This window comes from Bubalus kerabau, chromosome 15 (genome assembly GCF_029407905.1).
Source record: "Bubalus kerabau isolate K-KA32 ecotype Philippines breed swamp buffalo chromosome 15, PCC_UOA_SB_1v2, whole genome shotgun sequence".
Classification (NCBI taxonomy): domain Eukaryota; kingdom Metazoa; phylum Chordata; class Mammalia; order Artiodactyla; family Bovidae; genus Bubalus; species Bubalus kerabau.
Window position 1 is genome coordinate 15,947,480 of NC_073638.1, and position 25,677 is coordinate 15,973,156.

The 25,677-nt window shown below is 42.0% G+C and overlaps 1 protein-coding gene across 1 annotated transcript in view; it reads right to left on the minus strand.

Annotated features, from left to right (window-relative positions):
• Window positions 1–217: 217 nt before the first annotated feature.
• Window positions 218–25,677, minus strand: part of C15H11orf97 (chromosome 15 C11orf97 homolog) — a 34,514-nt gene continuing 9,054 nt past the window's right edge. The window contains exons 3-4 of the mRNA XM_055547769.1: window positions 13,604–13,779; window positions 218–398 (exon numbers count right to left, since the gene is read on the minus strand). Coding sequence (XP_055403744.1) covers window positions 345–398; window positions 13,604–13,779 — 230 coding nt within the window. The 3' untranslated portion in view covers window positions 218–344. The remainder of the gene's footprint in view (window positions 399–13,603; window positions 13,780–25,677) is intronic.

Genomic DNA, 25,677 nt, shown 5'->3' on the forward strand with positions numbered 1-25,677 from the left:
TACCTGGATATTCTTTTTAATGGATGACCATAATCATGCAACAGTGAAAGGTTAACATATTTACCTTGAGGACTCAATAAAATGCCTTTGTTTCTTATCATATTTGGCATGTTTAATAAAATAAGCTGAATTAGACATCCAATGTATTCTAACTGTGACAACTAAAAATAAATATAATATTTTCCTTCATTGTTTTCAGGTGCTTAGCAAACTTTACTAATAGTCTTTCATTGCTTTGGATTAATTTACAGATAGGAAATAATACCAATAATAGGAATTACAGGCTAATATATGCTTCCTGTACACATCTAAACTGTGAAACAAGCTTGGGTTTCTTCTGTTTTTCAGACATCAGGAGAAAGCAGTTTCTTCTCAATGGAAAAGTTGTTCATCTTATCCTAGAGTAAAGAAATAAGTGGACAAATAAGCAAGTTTGTCCTTTGGGGGAAATGTTTTTTAGTCCCAACCCCATTTTAATCTAAAATTGATTTAATGTTCTCAACAGTGTTTCATTGGGCAGAGCAGCATGCAAAAGCATGCAAATCACCCAAGAGATTCAAGTAACTGGAGAAACCTCAGTCTTCTAGATCCCCCTATCTCAGAGCCTAGTGTCTGGACTGGCACCAGCATCATCACCTGGGTGCTGGTTAGAAATGCAAAACCTCAGACCCTACCCTAGACTGACTAGATCAGAAACTGCTTTTTAATAACATACCCATGTAATTGACAGGCACATTCAAGCCTGAGAAGAGCTGGGCTAGATAACTTTATTATTATTGTTTTGTTGTTCAGTTATATGCCACAGAATACGAAGGAAATGATACAAGTAAATAACTCAATCTTATTAGTACAATGAAAGCAGGAGATACTTCACAGTCTCTAACTAAAGTGGTTTTTAAAAATTTTTTAAATTATAAAAGTATGATAACACATTCATAGGAGATTTGGAAAATACAGAACAAAGTTACATATAGTCCCACTATATATTACAATTATTTTATTATTTTATTTTTTATTGGAGAATAATTGCTTTACAATATTGTGTTGATTTCTGCCATACCTCAACATGTATCAGTGCTTTTCAGGTCTACTATATCCTTCTACTTTGCTGTCTATTCATTCTATTAATTTTGGAGAGTTTGATATTGAAACTCCAACCAAAAACTTCACCTTAAAAAAAATAAAGATTTTTAGCTGGAGTTTCAACATCAAACTCAAAAATTAATAGAATGGATAGACAGAAAAGTAGAAGGCGATAGTAAACCTGAAAAGCACTATGAACCGATTCAACATAACTAAGATTTATACAATTTTCACACAACAGCAGGATACAAACTCTATTCAAGTTCCCATGGACAACTATAAGACACTGGAACATATCCAGGGACATAAAACGAGGTGCAAAAATTTCATGGTCTAAAGGTGTTGAACTCATACAGAGTCTGTTCTCCTATCACTGAGACATTATGTTAGAAATCAATATCAAAAGATATTTGAAAATAACCCACATATTTTCAAGTGCAATGTGACATTTTCCAAGAGAGACATTTGACTTAGTCATTGAAAGCCTCAATAAAGTTAAAAGACTGAAAAAACACAGATTGCAGAGAAGAAAGCACTTAAATGAGAAATTGATAGCAAAGATATTTTTTAAATGCCGTATATTTGGAAATTAAATGTCCACTTTTGAATGATGGGTGTATTGAAGAAGCCATAACAAGAAAAATTAGAAAATAATTGTAAGAGAATAAAAATGAAAATAATTGATCAGAATTGGTTGTATGAAGCTGAAGTTGCTCAATGCAACTAAACACAATGTAGAATCTTGAACAGGTATGAAAACAAATAATGGAAACTAGCATAAAATTTTGTGAAATTTGAACAAAGCTGTACTTTAGTTAATAATACTGTGCTGGTGCTGCTGCTAAATCGCTTCAGTCGTGTCCGACTCTGTGCGACCCCATAGACGGCAGCCCACCAGGCTCCCCCGTCCCTGGGATTCTCCAGGCAAGAACACTGGAGTGGGTTGCCATTGCCTTAATTTCTTGTTTTTCTTTTCTTTATTTTTACAGTTTAGCATTTCTTTGTATCCTCAGAATTGGATTAAAAGTTTCAAGCTTCAAAGTTTAAAAAAAAAATTATTAAGATAATAGGCTGTCTAGACTTTTTGCAGTAATACTAGATGCCAGAATAAATGGGACAATATCAAAGTTTTGAGTGAACATAAATTAGAAATCTAGCATTCAGTTCATACTTAGTCAAAGAAGTGGAACCAAAATGTCATAAATTTTTTAGTGAAGCAAAAATTCATAAGTTTCCCAAACTATAAATATTATGTCAGATCCGAAGGTGGCTGGCAGTGAGGGGCAGGCAAGCAGGATCACTCTTGAACTGGCTTTTCTGGGTTTGGCATCTGAGAGAGAGTTTCTGACAGAGTAAAGGTACTCCTTTCTGCTACTCTCGAGATCTTTTAGGAGCAGGTCCTGATATCTGGGAATTGGAGATACAGAAACTGAGCGTTGGGGCAGGGAACTTCTCACTTAGCAGCAGAGCCGGGTTGGGCCAAGTGCTTAGGGTAGCGCCTTGCACAAATTCCGGGTCAAGTTGGTGGAGTAGGACGATCCTGGGCTCACCTCCTCCCAGGGACGCACCAAAACTACAACCTCGTAAAGAACAACTGTCTCTCAGGACTGACCTGAAGACTAGCACAAGAGACTTTCTACAACTAAGGGTATAAGGAAAAGGCCATGATGAGAAAGGCAGGAGGTGCAGAGTCCTGGTCTGTGAGAACCAAACCTTGGTTTTACTCCTGTGCAGCAACCCACAACCCCAAGAGACATCACAACCACAGAGGTACCCCCTGAGGAGCCAGGAGGCCAAGTCCCACATCGTGCTCCCCAGCACCAGGACCTAACTGGGAAGCTGAGTCCCCAAAAGAGCTGGTTCTGAAAAACAGCAAGGATTAAATCTGGGGGCGTGGCAGTGGGGGGACGAGGACGGGGGGTGCCCTGGGAAAGGGGGGAGACTTCACTCTTAAAGGACTCCTCGCAGAAACTCAATCACTCCAAACCCAGCTCAGAGGCAACAGCTTGAAAAGCTCCTGGGCCATACAAGATGGGGAGTCCTTGACTCATTTCAGGGCCCAGAGTGGGTGGGGTTTGTCACAGTCTTTGTAGACCGGGACCTGGGGACTGGAGTCGATGAGAAGAGGGAGGCAGGGGACCCAAGTCTCGAGTGAAACAAGGGTGCTTTATTTGCAGAAACACATGTTTATATATCTTCATACAAGGCAGCTTTAGACAGTAAAAAAAACTGAGCAAAAACAAAGCCAAGCAAATAACAGTCTTCAAAGGGCCAGAAAGCATTCCATATCCTGAGTAAGAGGGGCATAACTGAATAGATTACATTTAAGTAAGGTCACTGAGAGTTCCAGAAAAATATCTATTTCTGCTTTATTGACTATGCCAAAGCCTTTGATTGTGTGGATCACAATAAACTGTGGAAAATCCTGAAAGAGATGGGAATATCAGACCACCCTATCTGCCTCTTGAGAAATTTGTATGCAGGTCAGGAAGCAACAGTTAGAACTGGACATGGAACAACAGACTGGTTCCAAATAGGAAAAGGAGTACATCAAAGCTGTATATTGTCACCCTGCTTATTTAACTTATATGCGGAGTAAGTACATCATGAGAAATGCTGGGCTGGAAGAAGCACAAGCTGGAATCAAGATTGCAGGGAGAAATATCAATAACCTCAGATATGCAGATGACACCACCCTTATGGCAGAAAGTGAAGAGGAACTAAAAGCCTCTTGATGAAGGTGAAAGAGGAGAGTGAAAAAGTTGGCTTAAAACTCACCATTCAGAAAACGAAGATCATGGCATCTGGTCCCATCACTTCATGGGAAATAGATGGGGAAACAGAGGAAACAGTGGCTGACTTTATTTTTTTGGGGCTCCAAAATCACTGCAGGTGGTGATTGCAGCCATGAAATTAAAAGACACTTACTCCTTGGAAGAAAAGTTATGACCAACCTAGGTAGCATATTGAAAAGCTGAGACATTACTTTGCCAACAAAGGTCCATCTAGTCAAGGCTATGGTTTTTCCAGTGGTCGTGTATGGATGTGAGAGTTGGACTGTGAAGAAGGCTGAGCGCCAAATAATTGATGCTTTTGAACTGTGGTGTTGGAGAAGACTCTTGAGAGTCCCTTGGACTGCAAGGAGATCCAACCAGTCCATTGTGAAGGAGATCAGCCCTGGGATTTCTTTGGAAGGAATGATGCTAAAGCTGAAACTCCAGTACTTTGGCCACCCCATGCCAAAGAGTTGACTCATTGGAAAAGACTGTGATGCTGGGAGGGATTGGGGGCAGGAGAAGGGGATGACAGAGGATGAGATGGCTGGATGGCATCACTGACTTGATGGACATGAGTCTGAGTGAACTCCGGGAGTTGGTGATGGACAGGGAGGCCTGGTCTGCTGCGATTCATGGGGTCGCAAAGAGTCGGACACGACTGAGCAACTGAACTGAACTGAACTGAACTGAAGGTCACTGAAGGGAGTCACTGAAGGGAGTTACTGAAAGGAATCCAAGCAGGTGCCTCTTCTCATGATCTCAGTCCTGAGAACTGCATGCATCTCTACTCGTTCCTGTTTTCCAGGAACTGATAAGGAATAGAGAATCCTTGAGAAATGGAACACAAAACAAAAGAATAACATATTGGATCCCTTAAAGCTGAACGTCCCCTGACAGGCGTCCAGTGGAACTTCCTCTGGGGGCGGAAGTGCCTGCAGATCATCATTCGTTTTCACTTTCTTCCCACGTAGCTGGCCTGGTGCTAGTGAGCACCGTTTCTATCAGTCTCCATAAGCCTAACTAACACTACCTGCTCTGGCCCTGCTTTCTCCTGAGAACCCAAGAGGCCAGGCCTACACACCAGCACCCCCTCCCTACAGTGGTCACAGCCAGGTCTGTGGACGTTTGGACCAGGAACCGACTCCACCTACTAGGGTGTCTGCCGCAGTCACAGGGAAGCCTGCCTGGGGACCAACCTCACCCACCATCACACCCACAACAACTGTTGTCCACCCATCACAGGAGGGCACACGCAGCCTACACTGGGGATACCCCTGGGGCACCTGGCTGTGTTGACCAGGGGAGATTGTACCGCTGGGCCCTATAGGACACCTCCTACATAAGGTCACCCTTTTAAGACTGGGCGATGAAGCTGATATATGCAGAAACAGAGTTCAGGAGTCAGTCAGTTCAGCAGTGTCTGACTCTTTGCAACCCCATGGACTTCAGCACACCAGGCTTCCTTGTCCATCACCAACTCCCGGAGCCTGTTCAAACTCATGTCCATCGAGTTGGTGATGGCATCCAACCATCTCATCCTCTGTCATCCCCTTCTCCTCCCGCCTTCAATCTTTCCCAGCATCAGGGTCTTTTCCAATGAGTCAGTTCTTTGTATCAGGTGGCCCAAGAATTGGAGTTTCAGCTTCAGCATCAGTCCTTCCAATGAATATTCAGGACTGATTTCCTTTAGGATGGACTGTTTGGATCTCTTTGCAGTCCAAGGGACTCTCAAGAGTCTTCTGCAACACCACAGTTCAAAAGCAGCAATTCTTCAGTGCCCAGTTTTCTTTTTAGTCCAACTCTCACATCCATATGTGACCACTGGAAAAACCATAGCTTTGACTATATGGACCTCTGTTGGCAAAGTAATGTCTTTGGTTTTTAATATGCTGTCTAGGTTTGTCATAGCTTTTCTTCCAAGAAGCAAGTGTCTTTTAATTTCATGGCTGCAGTCACCATCTGCAGTGATTTTGGAGCCCCCCAAAATAAGTCTGTCACTGTTTCCATTGTTTCCTCATCTATTTGCCATGAAGTGATGGGACCAGATGTCATGATCTTCATTTTTTGAATGTTGAGTTTTAAGCCAGGTTTTTCACTCTCCTCTTTCACTCTCATCAAAAGGCTCTTTAGTTCTTCACTTTCTGCCGTAAGGGTGGTGTCATCTGCGTATCTGAGGTTATTAATATTTCTCCCAGCAATCTTGATTCCAGCTTGTACTCCATCCAGTCCAGCATTTTGCATGATGTACTCTGCATATAAGTTAAATAAGCTGGGTGATGATATACAGCCTTGACGTACTCCTTTCCCAATTTGGAACCAGTCTGTTTTTCCATGTCCGGTCCGGTTAGAAACGGAATTAGGTAAAATGAAAAAACTACAGAATATCTTTCAAAGGGAAGAACAAGATAAAACATCGGGGGGCGGGGGGGAGCAGGGAAAAGAACTAAAGGAAGAGGAGATAAAGTTTATCAGATAAAGAATTCAAAGTAACAATCATAAGATGCTTATCAGACTCAGTAGAAAACTGGATGCATTTAGGGAGAGAATCAACAAAAGGCTAAAAGGATTGTAAGCCTCTTTCACCAAAGGGCTAGAAGATATAAAAAAAGAAAGTTTTTACAGTTTTGAATTCATTAACTGAAGTAACGGAGAAGGCGATGGCACCCCACTCCAGTACCCTTGCCTGAAAAATCCCATGGATGGAGGAGCCTGGTAGGCTGCAGTCCATGGGGTTGCTAAGAGTCGGACACGACTGAGCGACTTCACTTTCACTTTTCACTTTCATGCATTGGAGAAGGAAATGGCAACCCACTCCAGTGTTCTTGCCTGGAGAATCCCAGGGACAGGGGAGCCTGACGGGCTGCCATCTATGGGGTCGCACAGAGTCGGACACGACTGAAGTGACTTAGCAGCAGCAACTGAAGTAAAAAATACACTAGTAGAAACCAGCAGGAGATCAGAGAATACAAAAATAAAAATAAAAATATAGACCAGTGATCTGGAAGATAAGGATAATAGAAGTCACTCAATCAGAATAGCAAAAGGGAAAGAAAATAAAACAAAATAAATAAGAAGAGGGCTCATGAGGGGTCCCAGCTCCTCTGGCAGCAGGAGGAGCAGCAGTGGACAGGCAGCCCAGCTTCTGGATTTCTCTCAGCCCCCCCAGCGTGCGCCCGCCCCACCACCAGCACACCCGACAAGGGCAGCTCCGCATAGAGGACAGCAAAGGAGGACCCCAAGAGGAGAGCCGGGAGGTTGCCATCTAAACCTGCTCCTCCAAAAGTGGAAACAGAGCCAAAAAAGGCAGCAGGAAAGGATAAATCTTAGGACAGAAAAGTGCAAACAAAAAGGAAAGGGGGAGCAAAGGGGAAACAGGCAGAAGTGACTAAACTTCTGGTTGGAGGTTTACCTGCATAAAATGGAGAAAATGAAAACGAGAAGAGCCCAGACTCTGAGGAAGCAGGAAAGAAAGAAGCTATGTGTGGTTAACATCACACATCGGGTCCTATCAGTGGTCCCTGTCTACCTTCTCGTTCAATCCAGATGAATATTTTTATTAATTAGTTTGTAAATGCAAGTTTTTTTTAGTAGTTCTAGTAGTATTTTTAAGAAAGGGAATCCCACTTCATTTTTAAAGTGTAAGTGCTTTTTTTCTTTAAATTGGAGTAGAGTTGATTTACACTGTTGTGTTAGTTTCATGTGTATAGCAAAGTGAGTCAGTGTATATGTATATATACATATACATAGATCCACTCTTTTCTAGATTCTTTTCCTATATAGGCCATTACAAAGTATTGAGTAGAGTTCCCTGTACTATACAGTAGGTCCTTATTAGTCCTCTATTTTATATAAAGTATGTGTCTTTGTCAACCCTGATATGTTCCCCCCTTCCCCCCTGGTAACCATAAGTTTGTTTTCTACATTTGTGACTCTATTTCTGTTTTGTAAATAAGTTTATTTGTACCCTTTTTAAAGATTCCACATATAAGTGATATCATATGGTATTTGTCTTTCTCTGTCTGACATTACTCAGTATGACAATCTCTAGGTCCATCCACGTTGCTGTTGTAAACAATTTGCTGGTTGTTTTGTTTCTTTTCTTTTCTTTTTTTTTGGTACAATCAGAAATAGTAGGATATTGAATATGGGAAATTTTGATTGTGTTAGGTGTCAGCTTAATATTCCATAGATGGGGTAGCTTTTATATCCTATGATACAAAGAATACCAAATGACAGTTTGGAGTCAGTTGTGCATTTAATGTCTTGAACACTCTTTTTTTTTTCGGCTGTGCCACATGGCATGCAGGATCTTAGTTCCCCGAGCAGGGATTGAACCCATGCCCCCTGCATTGGGAGCGTAGAGTCTTAACTACAGGACCACCAGGGAAGTCTCACTGAACACTTTACTTCTCTTCCCATGTTGATTTTGGGTAGAATTGTTTCCTAAAACAAACCACTCCTTGATCTTGGCTATCCTGGTCAGAATTTTGTGCACTCTGTACCATCTTTCTTTGGTCATGGTAGTCCAATTTTCCTAGTAACTTTGTTAATGTGCAGTGAACTCATCAAAAACTTGAAAAACTTGAGTAGGTTTTGTATATAATATCAAATTGTGAATTAGTGGGACTTATGACATAACAGAACATCAACATTTGAAGATATTGGTACTTGTATCCTGTTAAGGAAAATTTGCCTCCACCTTTTCAGCTGGAAAGTCCCTGGAATAACTCTTCAGAAAGAATCACATCTACATGATTTTTTAGATTTTTGGTATGTATATTAAGAATTGTGTACAAATTTAAATGTCTGTGTCCTGATCCTCAAAACAACCAGTAAAATCTCAGTCATGAAAGAAAAGAAAACAAAAGTGAGGATAGTAAAGGGACCACTGAGAGAACGTCAAGGGGAGGAACAGTCACATAAAAGAGGTCCCAGAACAAGAAAGTGAAAGGGGCAGAAAACCTATTTGAAGAGATAATGGCTGAAAGCTTCCCTAATCTGGCAAAGGAGCCAGACAACCAAGTCCAAGAAGCACTGAGTCCCAAACAAGATGTACCCAAAGAGACCCCCACCAAGACACATAATTAAAATGTCAAACTATCCCACAGCACTCATGGCCAAAAAAACAAAAAAAAAAAAAAACAAAAAAAAAAAACCCAGAACATAAACAACAGAAGTGGGTTTCCTGGTGGTTCAGTGGTAAAGAATCCACCTGCCAATGCAAGATACATGGGTTTGATCCCTGGTCCAGGAAGGGATCCCTGATCCCTTAGTTGCCGTAAAGCAACTAAGCCTGTGGGCCACAACTACTGAGCCCGAGAGCAGCAACTACTGAAGCCCGTGAGCCCTGGAAACCATGCTCCGCAACAAGGGAAGCCACTGCAACGAGAGACCCGACCACCGCAACCAGTGAGTGGCCCCTACTCTCTGCAGCTAGAGAAAGCCCACACGGCAATGAAGACTCAGCACAGCCAAAAACTAAAAGGTAAAGGGTTACCCTTTTTGCTTTGGGGATGCTGATAAGATTCTGATTCCTATTCTAAGTGCTGGTTACCCAGATGTGCTCAGTTTGTGAAAACTGAGCTGTACACCTACAATATGTGAACTTATTTGTATGTATATTATGCTTCAGTTTTTAGGTCTCTCCTCTAGTGTCTTTCTGCTCCCTAGAGACAACTTCTATAACCAGTTTCTACATCCTTCTTGAGTTATTTTAAGCATATAAAAGTTTATATCTTTAAAAATATATATTATGCATATTACTTATATATGTATGTGTGTGTGTAAGTCGCTCAGTTGTGTCCGACTTTTTGAGACCCCATGGACTGTAGCCCACCAGGCTCCTCTGTCCCTGGGATTCTCCAGGCAAGAATACTGGAGTGGGTTGCCAGGCCCTTCTCCCAGGGATTTTCCCGACCCAGGGATCAAACCCAGGTCTTCTTCATTACAGACAGATTACTTACTGTTTGAGCTACCCGGGAAGTTCCATTTATACACATATGTATGCAAAAGCTTTTCTACTACATTTGATAAAGGCTTGAGAAAGAACAACAACAACAACACAGACACAAATTGGAAAACATAAACTAAATGAAAGCACTGAATTGAAATATAAAGAGTAAAACAAACTAGATATAAGTAAAACATCATCATAGAGTCCAGTTGTTTTTAAACATGGCTGCTCATTAGAATTACATCTGCAATTTTGGAGAAAAAACAGTACCTGGGCATTTGTATTTTTCAAAAAATTCCAAGATAATTCTAATGTACTTTTGGATTTTAAAAAGTGATTACAGGTTTTTTTTTTTTATTAAATGGTAGTTTTAGTGATATAGAATTCTATTATTTTCTGTTGATCAATCATGATACAATGGTATTAAAATGAATAATAGTTACATAATCACAGTAGTAAAAGATGTTTATCAGTTTTCACAATCAATAGCCAGACAAAAAAATAAGATAATTTCAATTGCAAGCCATAATAGAAACATGATTAACCTAACAATTTAACATAATTATGTACAATTTGGGGAGTTAAGTAGAGTGATGTCGTAGGTAGAAGTGCATACACATTTTCATCCACTCAGCCAGTCTATGACTTTTGGTTGGTGCATCTAATTCATTTACATTTAAGGTAATTTTCAATATGTATGATTCTATTACTATTAATTACTTTCGGTTTATTTTTTTTTAGGTCTTTTTCTCCTCTTGTGCTTCCTGCCTAGAGAAGTTCCTTTAGCATTTGTTGTAAAGCTGGTTTGGTGGTGCTGAATTCTCTTAACTTTTGCTTGTCTGGAAAGCTTTTGATTTCTCCATCAAATCTGAACAGGAGTCTTGCTGGGTTGAGTACTCTTGTCTAACCTGAGTGTTTTAGAATTTAGAACTACAATTGATTCTAGAATTAAAAAGGATTCTAATTTTAAATGGCGTGTGTTAAATGTTGGAGGAGTTACAACTCCAGTGATCACTACACTGCAGACAGTGATTCTTCCTATCAATTATCAACCGATTCTTATGGATTCATCAGCTACGATTTGTATAGCAGATAGAAGCATTTTAGATGGCAAAATGCAGCTGGTAACTTACAGAGTTGAAGCTAAAACCTTCAACAATAACAGTTACTGTAACATGATCACTGTAAGAGCTTGACAGTGGGCTGGAGGTAGAGGGCTGAGGGCCTCTAGGAAGGTAGTGTGGATAAGTATCAATGAGTGGGAGCTGTGAACAAGTTTCTCCTAAACTGTATGGGTGAAAGTATTGTAATTATAGTCCAAATCAAACATATGTTTTTTATTATATGCCCTTAATTGATAAGTCAGGGAATTTGTTGCACTTCTGTGTCTTAAGCTGAAGGTAACTTGTTCTTCAAACCGGTCTTATAATATGACCTTAGAAAATCACCTTTAAAATAAATTGCTTTGTGAGTTTTATTGGAATGTTGGGTTTACCCTCTAGAGTTGGGACCTGACTAACTGGGTGGAAAGTTGAAATAAACAGTCCCCCCTGGGCAAGTGTCCCAGACTTGGGTTGAACAACCAATACTTTAGGACACTCACATCTTTGTGGATTTTGCATTCAGTTGCCTCCCAGGTTCCTAACCCTGCATTCCTATGGCCCTGGCATTTGAGCCTGTTTAACCACTACTATTCAGCCCTTGTTGTCCGATGTGTGAATTTCTCTGCTGTGGTTTCACAGAGGTTGAAGCATAGTGTTGGAAGTTCGACAGACATGGGCTTATAGTTCTGGCCTCACTACTCCCTAGACATAGGAAGTTGGGTAATGCAAAAAGTCTCCAAGCCTCAATTTTTCTCACCTGGAAAATGGAGACTAAAATCCTCATCTTGTGTGACTCTGCAGATTACATAACTATAAAACTCCCACTGCCATGCATGGCACACTGTAAATGGTGATTACGACTACGTTATTATTATTAAACCCAGGTCTCCATTACTGGTTCCTTTTTACTACGTGAATCCCTTAGGTAACAAGTTTTTATCTTTTCACTTTGTGTGTCAGTCTTTAGTGGCTGTATTTTCCTCCTGCTGCTGCTGCTGCTAAGTTGCTTCAGTCGTGTCCGACTCTGTGAGACCCCATAGACGGCAGCCCACCAGGCTCCGCCGTCCCTGGGAGTCTCCAGGCAAGAACACTGGAGTGGGTTGCCATTTCCTTCTCCAATGCATCAAAGTGAAAAGTGAAAGGGAAGTTGTTCAGTCGTGTCTGACTCTTAGCGACTCCATGGACTACAGCCCACCAGGCCCCTCCGTCCATGGGATTTTCCAGGCAAGAGTACCAGAGTGGGTTGCCAGTGCCTTCTCCATATTTTCCTCCTACTGAATCCATACTCCAGAGGCCGCCTCCCTGGGAGCCCCTTCTTTTGTGGCACTTGGGCTGAGCCCTCACCTGCCTCCAGGCCCAGCGGACAGCCCAGCAGGAAAATGCACTGCGGACTCACAGAGCTGCTGGTGTCTCGTCACTTCTCGCTAGCTGACTGACTTGAGTAAATTATTTCAAGCTTTCTAGGCCTCAGTTTCCTCATCAGTGAAAAGAACTGTACCTGCTTCATGTGATTGTTGTGAAGATTTAATAGATAATTACATTAAAAGGGCGTAGAATACAAAGGGCTCCATAGCACTTGCCAGTATGACTCATATTTAGGCAAAGAGTAGCCAAGCTTGGCACTTACCCACTTCTCTCTTCTTGGCCCAGGGTTCCCTCTCAACGTAGAGCTGTTTTCAGGACCTAACTGCATGTCCTTCCACTATCTGGACACTGCTTATACCCCCATGTGAGAATCCCTGCCTTCTCCACATCCTGCCACAAATATTGCTGGCAGACGCTGGCAGGAGAGTGAGGAATGAGTAATACTTTTTTCCCCAAACATACTGTCTGTGAGGAACAGTGTACTGGGGCCAGCCTGTTGGCCTCCTACCTAAAATAGGGTAAAACTCATGGATCCAAGCAAAGCAGTTACCTTATTCTTCCTGAATTTCCTCATCTCTCTTTCCTCATTGCCACTAGTAAACACAGATCATCCATCTACAAGAAAAGGACAGTGCAAGATTCCTACCCGCTGAGTTTGTCGGCTGCAAAGTGTGCCACGGATAAAAAGTCAGGGGTGTAACTCAGGAGTGTGAACTTCTATTGTATCCATGGGGTAAATTGGTTACCTGAACTGTAACTGTTCAAGTTCCACAATAAGGCAATGAATTGAACTGCTAAACTACAAGTAACCTGAGAGAAGCAAGTCAAAAAAAGATTAGATTTTGACTGAGAACTATAAAACACATCACTGGTTTATAAACTGCTCAGCGCTAGTGGTAAAGAACCTGCCTATCAATGCAGGAGTCGTAAGACACAGGTTTGATCCCTGGGTTGGGAAGATCCCCTAGAGAAGGGAATGGCAACCCACTCCAGTATTCTTGTCTGGAGAACCCTTTGGATAGAGGAGTCCGGTGGGCTACAATCCATGGGATTGCAAACAGTTGGACATAAAGGAAGTGACTTAGGACAGCATAGCAATAGCACCCTCCACACTGGGCTTGGAAATCAAGTATGAAAGAAAGAGTTAGTCGCTCAGCATGTCCATCTTTTTGTGATCCCATGGACTGTAGCCCACTAAGCTTCTCTGTCCATGGGATTCTCCAGGCAAGAACACTGGAGTGGGTTGCCATGCCCTTCTCCAGGGGATCTTCCCAACCCTGGGCTCGAACCCAGATCTCCCTCACTGAAGACAGATTCTTTACCGTCTGAGCTACCAGGGAGCAGGGGGAAATCCAGGGTATCAGGATCTTACTTCTCAGGCCTCCGTGCCTTGAATAGTACTTGGCTTGTGGCAGTAAGCTGCTCCTGCTCGTCAGTCCTGGCTTCAAGCCTCCCACAGGGAGGTTCCTTTTAATGCTCCAAATCCCTTCCAGGGCCACTGTCAATATTTTCAAAAGCAAGATAATTATTATTAGTTTCTACTGTTTTTAGCACAAAGTGTTTTTAAACTATTTACCTAGCAATTATTTTTCTCAGATTTGGGTGGAGACTTCTTTGACTTAATTAAACTACCCAAAGACTTTAGCATTTGTTTAATGTGTAATTCCAGTTCATTTGTTCAATTATTTCCTATGCAGTTAAACATCTACAGTGCTACTAATTTAACTTCCCCTAAAGAAAGAGATGAAAAGTCAATAAAGAAACCAACAGCAAAACACAGCGAAATTAGGAATATGTAATAGGTAACATGTGGACTTCATTGGTCAGTCTTATCTGATTCTGATTTAACTTCTAGAAGCACAAAATATTTCCAAAGATAATACAATCTAAAGTTACCAGATTAACTCCTCCAATAGATCCTACAATCTTTTAAACTAGATGCTGGTTAATCTTCCCCTTGAAAGAAACAGTAAACTAACTGGAAAACATCACTGCAAAATATTTGTAATGTAATGTCTATGAAGAGGAGGCGGCAAGAATACACAGAAGAACTGTACAGGAAAGATCTTCATGACCCAGATAATCATGAAGGTGTGATCACCCACCTTCACCTAGAGCCTGACATCCTGGAATGTGAAGTCAGGTGGGCCTTAGGAAGCATCACTACGAACAAAGCTAGTGGAGGTGATGGAATTCCAGTTGAGCTATTTCAAATCCTAAAAGATAATGCTGTGAAAGTGCTGCACTCAATATGTCAGCAGATTTGGAGAACTCAGCAGTGGCCACAGGACTGGAAAAGGTCAGTTTTCATTCCAATCCCAAAGAAAGGTAATACCAAAGAATGTTCAAACTACCACACAATTGCACTCATCTCACAAGCTAGTAAAGTAATGCTCAGAATTCTCCAAGCCAGGCTTCAGCAATACGTGAACTGTGAACTTCCAGATGTTCAAGCTGGTTTTAGAAAAGGCAGAGGAACCAGAGATCAAATTGCCAACATCTGCTGGATCATCGAAAAACCGAGAGTTCCAGAAAAACATCTATTTCTATTTCTGCTTTATTGACTATGCCAAAGCCTTTGACTGTGTGGATCACAATAAACTGTAGAAAATTCTGAAAGAGATGGGAATACCAGACCACCTGACCTGCCTCCTGAGCAACCTGTATGCAGGTCAGGAAGCAACAGTTAGAACTGGACATGGAACAACAGACTGGTTCCAAATAGGCAAAGGAGAACGTCAAGGCTGTATACTGTCACCCTGCTTATTTAACTTATGTGCAGAGTACATGATGAGAAATGCTGAGCTGGAGGAAGCACAAGCTGGAATCAAGATTGCCAGGAGAAATATCAATAACCTCAGATATGCAGATGACATCACCCTTATGGCAGAAAGTGAAGAAGAACTAAAGAGCCTCTTGATGAAAGTGAGAGAGGAGTGTGAAAAAGTTGGCCTAAAACTCAACATTCAGAAAACTAAGATCATGGCATCTGGTCCCATCACTTCATAGGAAATAGATGGGGAAACAGTGGAAACAGTGGCTGACTTTATTTTTCTGGACTCCAAAATCACTGCAGATGGTGACTGCAGCCACGAAATTAAAAGACACTTACTCCTTGGAAGGAAAGTTATGACCAACCTAGATAGCATATTCAAAAGCAGAGACATTACTTTGCCAACAAAGGTCTGTCTGGTCAAGGCTATGGTTTTTCCAGTGGTCATGTATGGATGTGAGAGTTGGACTATAAAGAAAACTGAGCGCCAAAGAATTGATGCTTTTGAACTGTAGTGTTGGAGAAGACTCTTGAGAATCCCTTGGACTACAAGGAGATCCAAGCAGTCCATCCTAAAGGAGACCAGTCCTGTGTGTTCATTGGAAGGACTGATGTTGAAGCTGAAACCCCAATACTTTGGCCACTTGATGTGAAGAGCTGACTCATTTGAAAAGACCCTGATGCTGGGAAAGATTGAGGGCAGGAGGAGAAGGGGACGACAGAGGATGAGATGGCTGGATGGCATCACCGACACAATGGACAGGGGTTTGGGTGGACTCCAGGAGTTGGTGATGGACAGGGAGGCCTGGCATGCTGCAGTTCATGGGGTCACAAAGAGTCGGACACGACTGAGGGACTGAACTGAACTGAATGTCTACTCATTGCACAAGGCAAATTATAGTCCTAAATCTTGATACTGTCAATAAGTACTGGCTTAGTAATGATTTGCACTGGGCTTTTCTGTGTATCTGAAAATCACATGTTTAGATTTGGGGAGTCAGTTAACAAGTATTTAGTAAGAATCTACTGTGTAGAAAACTGTGACCCAAGTTAAATAAAGAAGTGAATTCAGGTAAGTGCCATAAGTTGGTTTTCGCATTTCTGAAGCTACAAATGTTAATATCCAATATTCTCCATAGATGTAAGGTTGCCCATGGCAAACACACTGACATGACCCCTCCTGAAAGGAGTCTATAGCATGTAATGACTGGGGCATAGCCTTTGGGATCCGAGGTGATCTGGGTTTCAGTCCCTTCTCTACCACCTACCAGTTTTATGACTTTGGGCAGTCATTTAATCCAGTATGTGTCAGTCCTTTCATGGGGATGACAATAATATCTACCTTGAAGGATTGTTATTGCATTTGGGTGAAATGAACATAAGTGCTTTGTACCCAATAAATAGTAGCTTTTTTTTTTTTTTTACAGAGACAATGATTTTCCTGTCCAAGCATGGACTGAGACTCTGTTTCCAGAGGCACAGTCATTGAACTGACTCACTGAACTGACTCCTTCTCTGCTCCTGAATGGAGTGGCTGAAGCTATCTGTCAAGATTAGTTCCCCCCTCCTTTCTAAAGACCTTCAAGGAAGCCTCCACAACCTCCTTCTGCCAAGACCTTACAAAATTCAAGCTGTTTCTAATATCTAACCCAAATCTTCTCGTAACTGATCAAGCCGGTTTCTTCTTCTACCGTGTCTAGACATAGAAAAGGGTAATAAACTCTCAGATGAAGGAGTCCACAAACATTTATTCAATACTCTCTGTGACACCCTATGCAAGACCAAGGAAATAGGTTTCGATTTATTCCATATTGTGGAAAGGTCTGGTAAATAGAAAACAGTTAAAAGTCCAGAGGCAGGGACTTCCCTGGTGGTCCCATGGCTAAGACTCTGTGCTCCCAATGCAGTTGGCTGAGTTCTATCCCCGGTCAGGGAACTAGATACCACATGCCACAACTAAGAGTTCATATACAGCAACTAAGACCCAGTACAGCTAAATAAATAAATACGAAAAAAAAAAAAAAAAAAAAAGATCTGGGGGCAAAACTCTGTAGAAAACCCATCTCAAATTAGAGAGAAAGATTGTACCAATCTAATTTCGTTTGCTCTTTCAGATGCAAGCACAGCTTGATAGAAAAAACTCTGTTGCTGTTGTTGTTGTTTACTCCCTAAGTCATGTCCGACTTTTTGCGACCCCGTGGACTGTAGCCCACCAGGCTCCTCTGTCCTTGGGATTTCCCAGGCAAGAATACTGGCGTGGGTTGCCATTTTCTTCTCCAGGGGATCTTCCTGACACAGGGATCAAAGCCGAGTCTCCTGAATTGGCAGGAGGATGCTTTACTGCTGAGCCAACAGGGAAGCCCTAACAGAGAAAGTACCTGAAACACAAATGCCTAGGCCCAGAAACACCTGGGTGAAAAAAGAAAACTCTCAAAAGCAAAATATTGTTAGTCACAAGCATTTATTGTACTTGGGGATAGAGACTGCTGGGATAAATAGCGTGATTTTGAGCAGATAGGATATTTTTGGATGAAAATGTTACAGAAAGTGATACATTCTCCTGGAGGAAAAGAGGACCAGCAAGAAGTATGAATACCCATTGAAGCAGCGGCATCTTTAAAGGGAGCTTCAGCCTCTTAGCTCTGGGCAAACACTTTCCAGGTGGAGAAAGGAAGACAAGGAGGGGGAGGGGTGGAGCGCTGGCAGCTTAACCTGAAAAGAGAAGCAGGCACAGAGAGAAGCCAGGAGAAAAGAATTAAGTCCTTTCTGGAAGGTAGGAATATTATAGAGATTCTTTTCTTTCTCATCTTTTCTTGCCTCCAAGCCTATTCTACTCAGAAATCTTTTTAGGTGTGTTTTTATCCTGAATTTTAAAGTTACAGAACAAAGTCTTTATGCTGAAAATTTTGGCCGATGGGATCTGACCTGGTCCAACAGAGAAGGCTGACCTTTAAAAATATTTTTGTTTCCTTCAGCTGTCTACAGACTGTGAATAATGAACATTGGACCTTGAAAAGCCAGCTTAGAAACATTTTGTCTATGCTTCCTTTGTGTAAACATAGTCAGAGGAAGAAAATTTCAAATCATTTAAACTTTTGTTTGGTGACTTCTGAGCTCTGTAATTATCTTTTTTTTTTTTTTTGGTAATTATTTTAACATGCTTTTGGTGTCTAGTAAGTTCCTTGTACATTGCAGGTACAAAAACATTTTTGTTGAATGTGTTAACGAATAGCAAAAATATCTGCAATTGCTGGGTAACATTTTACATTTCTTAAATTTATACTAAACATAATAAACCAGACTCAAAGTTAAGTTTGCATGCATTCAGGCACATATAGACACAAATGAATGTGTCTGGTAGCACACTCCCAAAATTAATCAGGAAATAGAATGTTGTGTTAGAGAAAACTAGTAAGCTTCATTCATCAAATTTTTCACGACCACCATAAACTCTGCTAGTTTTAGCCAGAAAAATACAAAAAACCCTAGCAACTTAAAAACATTAAATTAGTACATTAATTTACTTCTGTGTGGTTCTCTTACAGAATTTTTTGAAATGTAGATATCGTTTTAAAATAAATGGCAAAATGAATGCAATAGTCCTGTAATGCATGCCTCATAAACCTACCTCTTCTTTTAAAAAAATTGGAAGGAGGGGAAAAATTTCAGGGAACCACTAAAAATACACGAATTATCAGTTCAGTTCAGTTCAGTCGCTCAGTCGTGTCCAACTCTTCGTGACTCCATGAATCGCAGCACGCCAGGCCTCCCTGTCCCTCACCAACTCCCAGAGTTCACTCAGACTCAGGTCCATCGAGTCAGTGATGCCATTCAGCCATCTCATCCTCTGTTGTCCCCTTCTCCTCCTGCCCCCAATCCCTCCCAGCATCAGAGTCTTTTCCAATGAGTCAACTCTTTGCATGAGGTGGCCAAAGTACTGGAGTTTCAGCTTTAGCATCATTCCCTCTAAAGAACTCCCAGAGCTGATCTCCTTCAGAATGGACTGGTTGGATCTCCTTGCAATCCAAGGGACTCTCAAGAGTCTTCTCCAACACCACAGTTCAAAAGCATCAATTCTTCGGCGCTCAGCCTTCTTCACAGTCCAACTCTCACATCCATACATGACCACAGGAAAAACCATAGCCTTGACTAGACGGACCTTTGTTGGCAAAGTAACGTCTCTGCTTTTGAATATGCTATCTAGGTTGGTCATAACTTTCCTTCCAAGGAGTAAGCGTATTTTAATTTCATGGCTGCAGTCACCATCTACAGTGATTTTGGAGCCCAGAAAAATAAAGTCTGACACCATTTCCACTGTTTCCCCATCTATTTCCCATGAAGTGATGGGACCAGATGCCATGATCTTCATTTTCTGAATGTTGAGCTTTAAGCCAACTTTTTCACTCTTCACTTTCACTTTCATCAAGAGGGTTTTTAGTTCCTCTTCACTTTCTGCCATAAGGGTGGTGTCATCTGCATATCTGAGGTTATTGATATTTCTCCCTGCAATCTTGATTCCAGCTTGTGTTTCTTCCAGTCTAGCGTTTCTCATGATGTACTCTGCATATAAGTTAAATAAGCAGGGGGACAATATACAGCCTTGACGTTCTCCTTTTCCTATTTGGAACCAGTCTGTTGTTCCATGTCCAGTTCTAACTGTTGCTTCCTGACCTGCATACAGATTTCTCAAGAGGCAGGTCAGGTGGTCTGGTATTCCCATCTCATGAAGAATTTTCCACAGTTTATTGTGATCCACACAGTCAAAGGCTTTGGCATAGTAAATAAAGCAGAAATAGATGTTTTTTTGGAACTCTCTTGGTTTTTCGATGATCCAGCAGATGTTGGCAATTTGATCTCTGGTTCCTCTGCCTTTTCTAAAACAAGCTTGAAGATCAGGAAGTTTACAGTTCACGTATTGCTGAAGCCTGGCTTGGAGAATTTTGAGTATTACTTTACTAGTGTTTGAGATGAGTGCAATTGTGAGGCAGTTTGAGCATTCTTTGGCATTGCCTTTCTTTGAGATTGGAATGAAAACTGACCTTTTCCAGTCCCGTGGCCACTGCTGAGTTCTCCAAATTTGCTGACGTATTGAGTGCAGCACTTTCACAGCATCATCTTTCAGGATTTGAAATAGCTCAACTGGAATTCCATCACCTCCACTAGCTTTGTTCATAGTGATGCTTCCTAAGGCCCACTTGACTTCACATTCCAGGATGTCTGGCTCTAGGTCAGTGATCACACCATCGTGATTATCTGGGTCATGAAGATCTTTTTTGTGCAGTTCTTCTGTGTATTCTTGCCACCTCTTCTTAATATCTTCTGCTTCTGTGTTAGCTAAGTTCTTTACTTATCCAGAAAGTTACATGGTGGTGGTCAGCCATTTAGTTGCTAAGTGAAAGTGAAAGTGAAGTCGCTCAGTTATGTCCGACTCTTTGCGACCCCATGGACTGTAGCCCACCAGGCTCCTCTGTCCATAGACTTCTCCAGGCAAGAGTACTGGAGTGGGTTGCCATTTCTTCCTGCAGAGGATATTCCCGACCCAGGGATTGAACCCGGGTCTCCCGCATTGCACTCAGACACTTAACCGTCTGAGCCACCAGGGAAGCTCAGACCCTCATGGACTGTAGCCCACCAGGTTCCCCTGTCTATTAGATTTCCCAGGCAAGAACACTAGAGTAGGCTTCCATTTCCTTCTCCAGGGCATCTTCCTGACCCAGGGATTGACCCACATCTCCTGTATTACAGGGATTCCCAGGTGGTGTTAGTGCTAAGGAACCTGCTTGCCAATGTAGGAGATGTAAGAGATTTGAGTTTGATCCCTGGGTTGGGAAGATCCCTTGGAGAAGGAAATGGTAACTCACTCCAGTATTCTTGCCTGGAGAATCCCATGGACAGAGGGGCCTGGGGGTCTACAGTCTACGGGGTCGCAAAGAGTCAGACACAACTGAGCACTGAGCACACACACACTTCTGTATTACAGCTGGTCTCCTGCACTGCTTGTCAGAAAGCTGCATTTCTTTTTTTCAGGATGATGAGATTCTGTAGATCCAGGCCCAGTGGCTTATCTGACAGAATGTGTAAAGCCTCTGAAACCTGTTCTATCTCAGGTTTGAACCTGAACCTGGGTAAGATCATGACAATCTTGTGTTAACCAAAAATAATACTATTCGCTACCAATGCAGTTTCAAATCTTTTTTCCCTCTAAGAAAATATAATCTTATAAAGTATAACCCAGTGACAAAGAGCAAAGATATCAGCTTCAGATGAAGCTACATTCATGTATCAGTTATTCCACTGAGTGGCAACAGTTACTGTACCTTCCCCTAGTCTCAGCTTCTAGAGCTACAAAATGGGAAGAATAGTGATACGGAAAGAGTAAAGGGACAAAGTAGGAGATTAAATGGCTAATCCCACTGGGGGACTGTAAGTAAAGCAAAAGGTATAGGAGACTCCTGTAAGTTAATGATAACTCAAGGAAGCAGACTTGCTTAAGAACAAAACCAAGTAGGCTTGTTTAGCAACAACAACATGTAACAAGAGCAAGAGACATGCCCCCAAACACTAAAACAATGCTAGAAGTGAGGCCCAGTGAGGTCAATAAGTTAATGATTCCCAGGATTTAGATAGGCTTGGGTGTTTATAAGAAACAGTATATATTACTTATATTCAAATAAAAATACATATTCATATATGTATATACACATAGAAAAAAGAGAGAGAAAGGGCCAGGCAAATAATATAAGTAAGTAGAGGAGGCTAGAGGTAAGAAATAATTGGTTCTCCCAGTTTTTTCTTTTTCTACATTTATTGGAGGCATCGATACCACAGAAATACTTTTTTTTCTTATTTCTACCACTTGCTCCATGGAAGAAAAGCTACAACAAACCTAGACAGCATATTAAAAAACAGAAACATCATTTTGCTGACAAAGGTCTGTATAGTCAAAGCTTTGGTTTTTCCAGCAGTCATGTACAGATGTGAGAGTTGGACCGTAAATAAGGCTGAGTGCTGAAGAAATGATGCTTTTGAACTGTGGTGATGGAGAAGACTCTCAAGGGAATTTCAAGAAAAATTGTGTGGCTAAAGTGGAGTCAGAAAGTATGGGAGATGAGTTCACAGAGGTGAGCAGGCCACACGATAAAGTTGAAATTTAGCCTAAGGAAAATAAGAAGGCATTGGAGAGCTTTAAGCATGGTGGTGATGGGCAAAGATTTATGTTTGTCAGAGATACCTCTGGTTTCTAAGAAGAGAATAGACTGCAGGGGGAAGGAGTAGAAGCTGTCATTAGGGGCTATTGCTGAGCCTGCAAGAGATGACTGGGGTTTGGGGCAGGTGATTGTGGGCAAAGTGGTTGCTGTTGTTCAGTTGCTTAGTCATGTCTGACTCTTTGTGACCCCATGGACTGCAGCACACTAGGCTTCCCTGTCCATCACCATCTCCTGGAGCTTGTTCAAACTCATGTCCATTGAGTCAGTGATGCGATCCAACCATCTCATCCTCTGTCATCCCCTTTTCCTCCTGCCTTCAATCTTTCCCAGCATCAGGGTCTTTTCTAATGAGTCAGCCCTTCCCATCAGGTGGCCAAAGTATTGGAGCTTCAGTTTCAGCATTAGTCCTTCCAATGGATATTCAGGACTGATTTCCTTTAGGACTGACTGCTTTGATTTCCTTGCAGTCCAAGGGACTCTAAAGAGTCTTCTCCAGTACCACAGTTCAAAAGCATCAGTTCTTCAGTGCTCAGCCTTCTTTATGGTCCAACTCTCATATCCATACATGACTACTGGAAAAACCACACCTTTGACTAGACTGACCTTTGTTGGCAATATGCTGTCTAGTTTGGTCATAGCTTTTCTTCCAAGGAGTAAGTGTCTTTTAGTTTCATGGGTCAGTCACCATCTGCAGTGATTTTGGCCCCCACCCCCCCCAATAAAGCCTCTCACTGTTTCTACTGTTTCCCCATCTATTTGCCATGAAGTGATTGGACCAGATGCCATGATCTTCATTTTTTTAATGTGGAGTTTTAAGCCAACTTTTTCACTCTCCTCTTTCACTTTCATCAAAAGGGTTTTTAGTTCCTCTTCACTTTCTGCCATAAAGGTGGTGTCATCTGCATATCTGAGGTTATTGATATTTCTCCCGACAATCTTGATTCCAGCTTGTGCTTCATCCAGCCCAGCATTTTGCATGATGTACTCTGCATGTGAGTTAAATAAGCAGGGTGACAATATGCACCTTGATGTATTCCTTTCCCAATTTGGAACCAATTTGTTGTTCCATGTCTGGTTCTACCTGTTGTTTCTTGACCAGCATACAGGCTTTTCAGGAGGCAGGTAGGGTGGTCTGGTATTCCCATCCTTGAAGAATTTTCCACAGTTTGTTGTGATCCACACAGTCAAAGGCAGACATAGCATAGTCAATGAGGCAGAAGTAGATGTTTTGGGCAAGGTGGGGAGATTTCAAATATCTTTCAAATGTAGATTTCACAGGATTCACCGATGGACTGACCATGGATAGAGGATTTGCCTTCTAGGCCTAATCAACTGAGTGAATGGTGGTACCATTTCTTGAGATGGGGAAGACCCAGTGAAGAGCAGGATTTTAAAAGCTGGGATTTAGGGATGTCCCTGGCGATCCAGTGGTTAAGATTTCACCTTCCAATGCAGAGGGTGCAGGTTTGATCCCTGGTCAGGGAACTTGGGCTTCCCTTGTAGCTAAATCGGTAAAAAATCTGCCTGCAATACAGGAGACCCGGGTTCAATCTCTGGGTTGAGAAGATCCCCTGGAGAAGGGAATGGCACCCCACTCCGGTATTCTTGCCTGGAGAATCCCATGGATAGAGGAGCCTGACAGGCTACAGTCCACAGGGTCGCAAAAGTCGGACACGACTTAGCAACTAAAACACTACCACCAGGGAATGAAGATGCTGCATGCCTCGTGGCCAAAAACCCAAAACATAGAACAAAAACAATATTATAAAAGATTTAATAAAGACTTAAAATGATCCATGTTAAAAATTTTTTCAAGATTTTTATTCTGTTCTGGTCATGCTAAGCGTGAGAGGCCTTTAGATAGCCAAGCCAAGTAGGCTTCTGGGAATTTGAAAATCAGAGGTCAGAGATATACATTTTGGAGTTGTCAGCACAAGAGGGCCAAGCATGATCTGCAGGGAGGGAGTATGGATACAGAAAAAGGTCTATCTATGACTGAGTTTTACACATTTTACAGCATAGAAGAAACAGAGTCAGCAAGAAGGATAGAGAAGGGGTGGTACAACTCAAACCAGGAGACTGGAGCATGGTGACCTGGAGGCTGAGCTGAGAGAGTATTTTCTGGGGAAGGAGTAAATGGTTATGTCATATGCTGTGGAGAAGTTGAGTTTGTGGATTGGATTTGACCTTGAAGATCACTACCTTTGACCTTAACAACAAAGGTCATTTGCAATCTGGAAAAGAACAATTTCTTTGCATGCGTGGAAGCAAAGGCCTAATTGGGATGGGTGACAGAGCCAATAAGAGAAGTAGAAATAATGGGTCAAGTGTACTTACTTCTAACATCTAGGGATGGCTGCTTATAAGTTATGTGTGTACATGCTCAGTTGCTGTTGTGTCTGACTCTTTTGCAACCCCATGGACTGTAGCCCACCAGGCTCCTCTTTCCATGAGATTTCCCAGGCAAGAACACTGGAGTGGGTTGCCATGCCTTCCTCTAGGGGATCTTCTCAACCCAGGGATCAAACCCCTGTCTTCTGTGTCTCCTGCATTCACAGGCAGATTCTTTACTACTGCACCACCTGGGAAGACTACATTCAAGCCCCTAAAAGTCCCTAAGAGTTTTATGCAGAATTCTGGGTGTATGCGGCAAGGTGTGTCCTCCAGCAAGAGAGGCCATATCTTTCTTCTGATATTTAAAAGAATTTGTCACCGTAAACCTTCCAGTTTACAGTAGCTGATGAACACTGCCAGCCTTAGCTCTCAGGGCTAGGCTGGAACAGTGTGGAACTCTCCCTAGGTGTTAGTTTCCTATTCTGGTCCACATGGGGCTTCCAGCCGTGAAAAGGAGAAGAAACGAAAAAGAAAAAATTTAGTAGGCTTCTGTTTTTCATCCATTAGAGCCCTTTAAAACTTAACGTTACAGAAGCAATTCTCAGCTTTGAAAGATTTTTTTCTAAGCTAAAGTAGCACCTCTGTGCGACCTCTGGTGGATGCTACAAAAAATGCAGCACCCCATGCGGTCTTCATTTTATATGAAAAATATTTGAGAAGTCTTCCCTGATAGCTCAGTTCGTAAAGAATCCACCTGCAAGGCAGGAGACCCCAGTTGGATTCCTGGGTCGGGAAGATCCTCTGCAGAAGGGATAGGCTACCCATTCCAGCATTCTTGAGCTTCCCTTATGGCTCAGCTGGTAAAGAATCTGCCCGCAATGTGAGAGACCTGGGTTCAATACCTGGGTTGGGAAGATCCCCTGGAGAAGGAAAAGGCTACCCACTCCAGAATTCTGGCCTGGAGAATTCCATGGGCTGTATAGTCCATGTGGTCGCAAAGAGTTGGACATGACTGAGCCACTTTCACTTTCAATATTTGAGAAGATTACCTAAAAAAATGAATTTTTATAAACCAAATGAT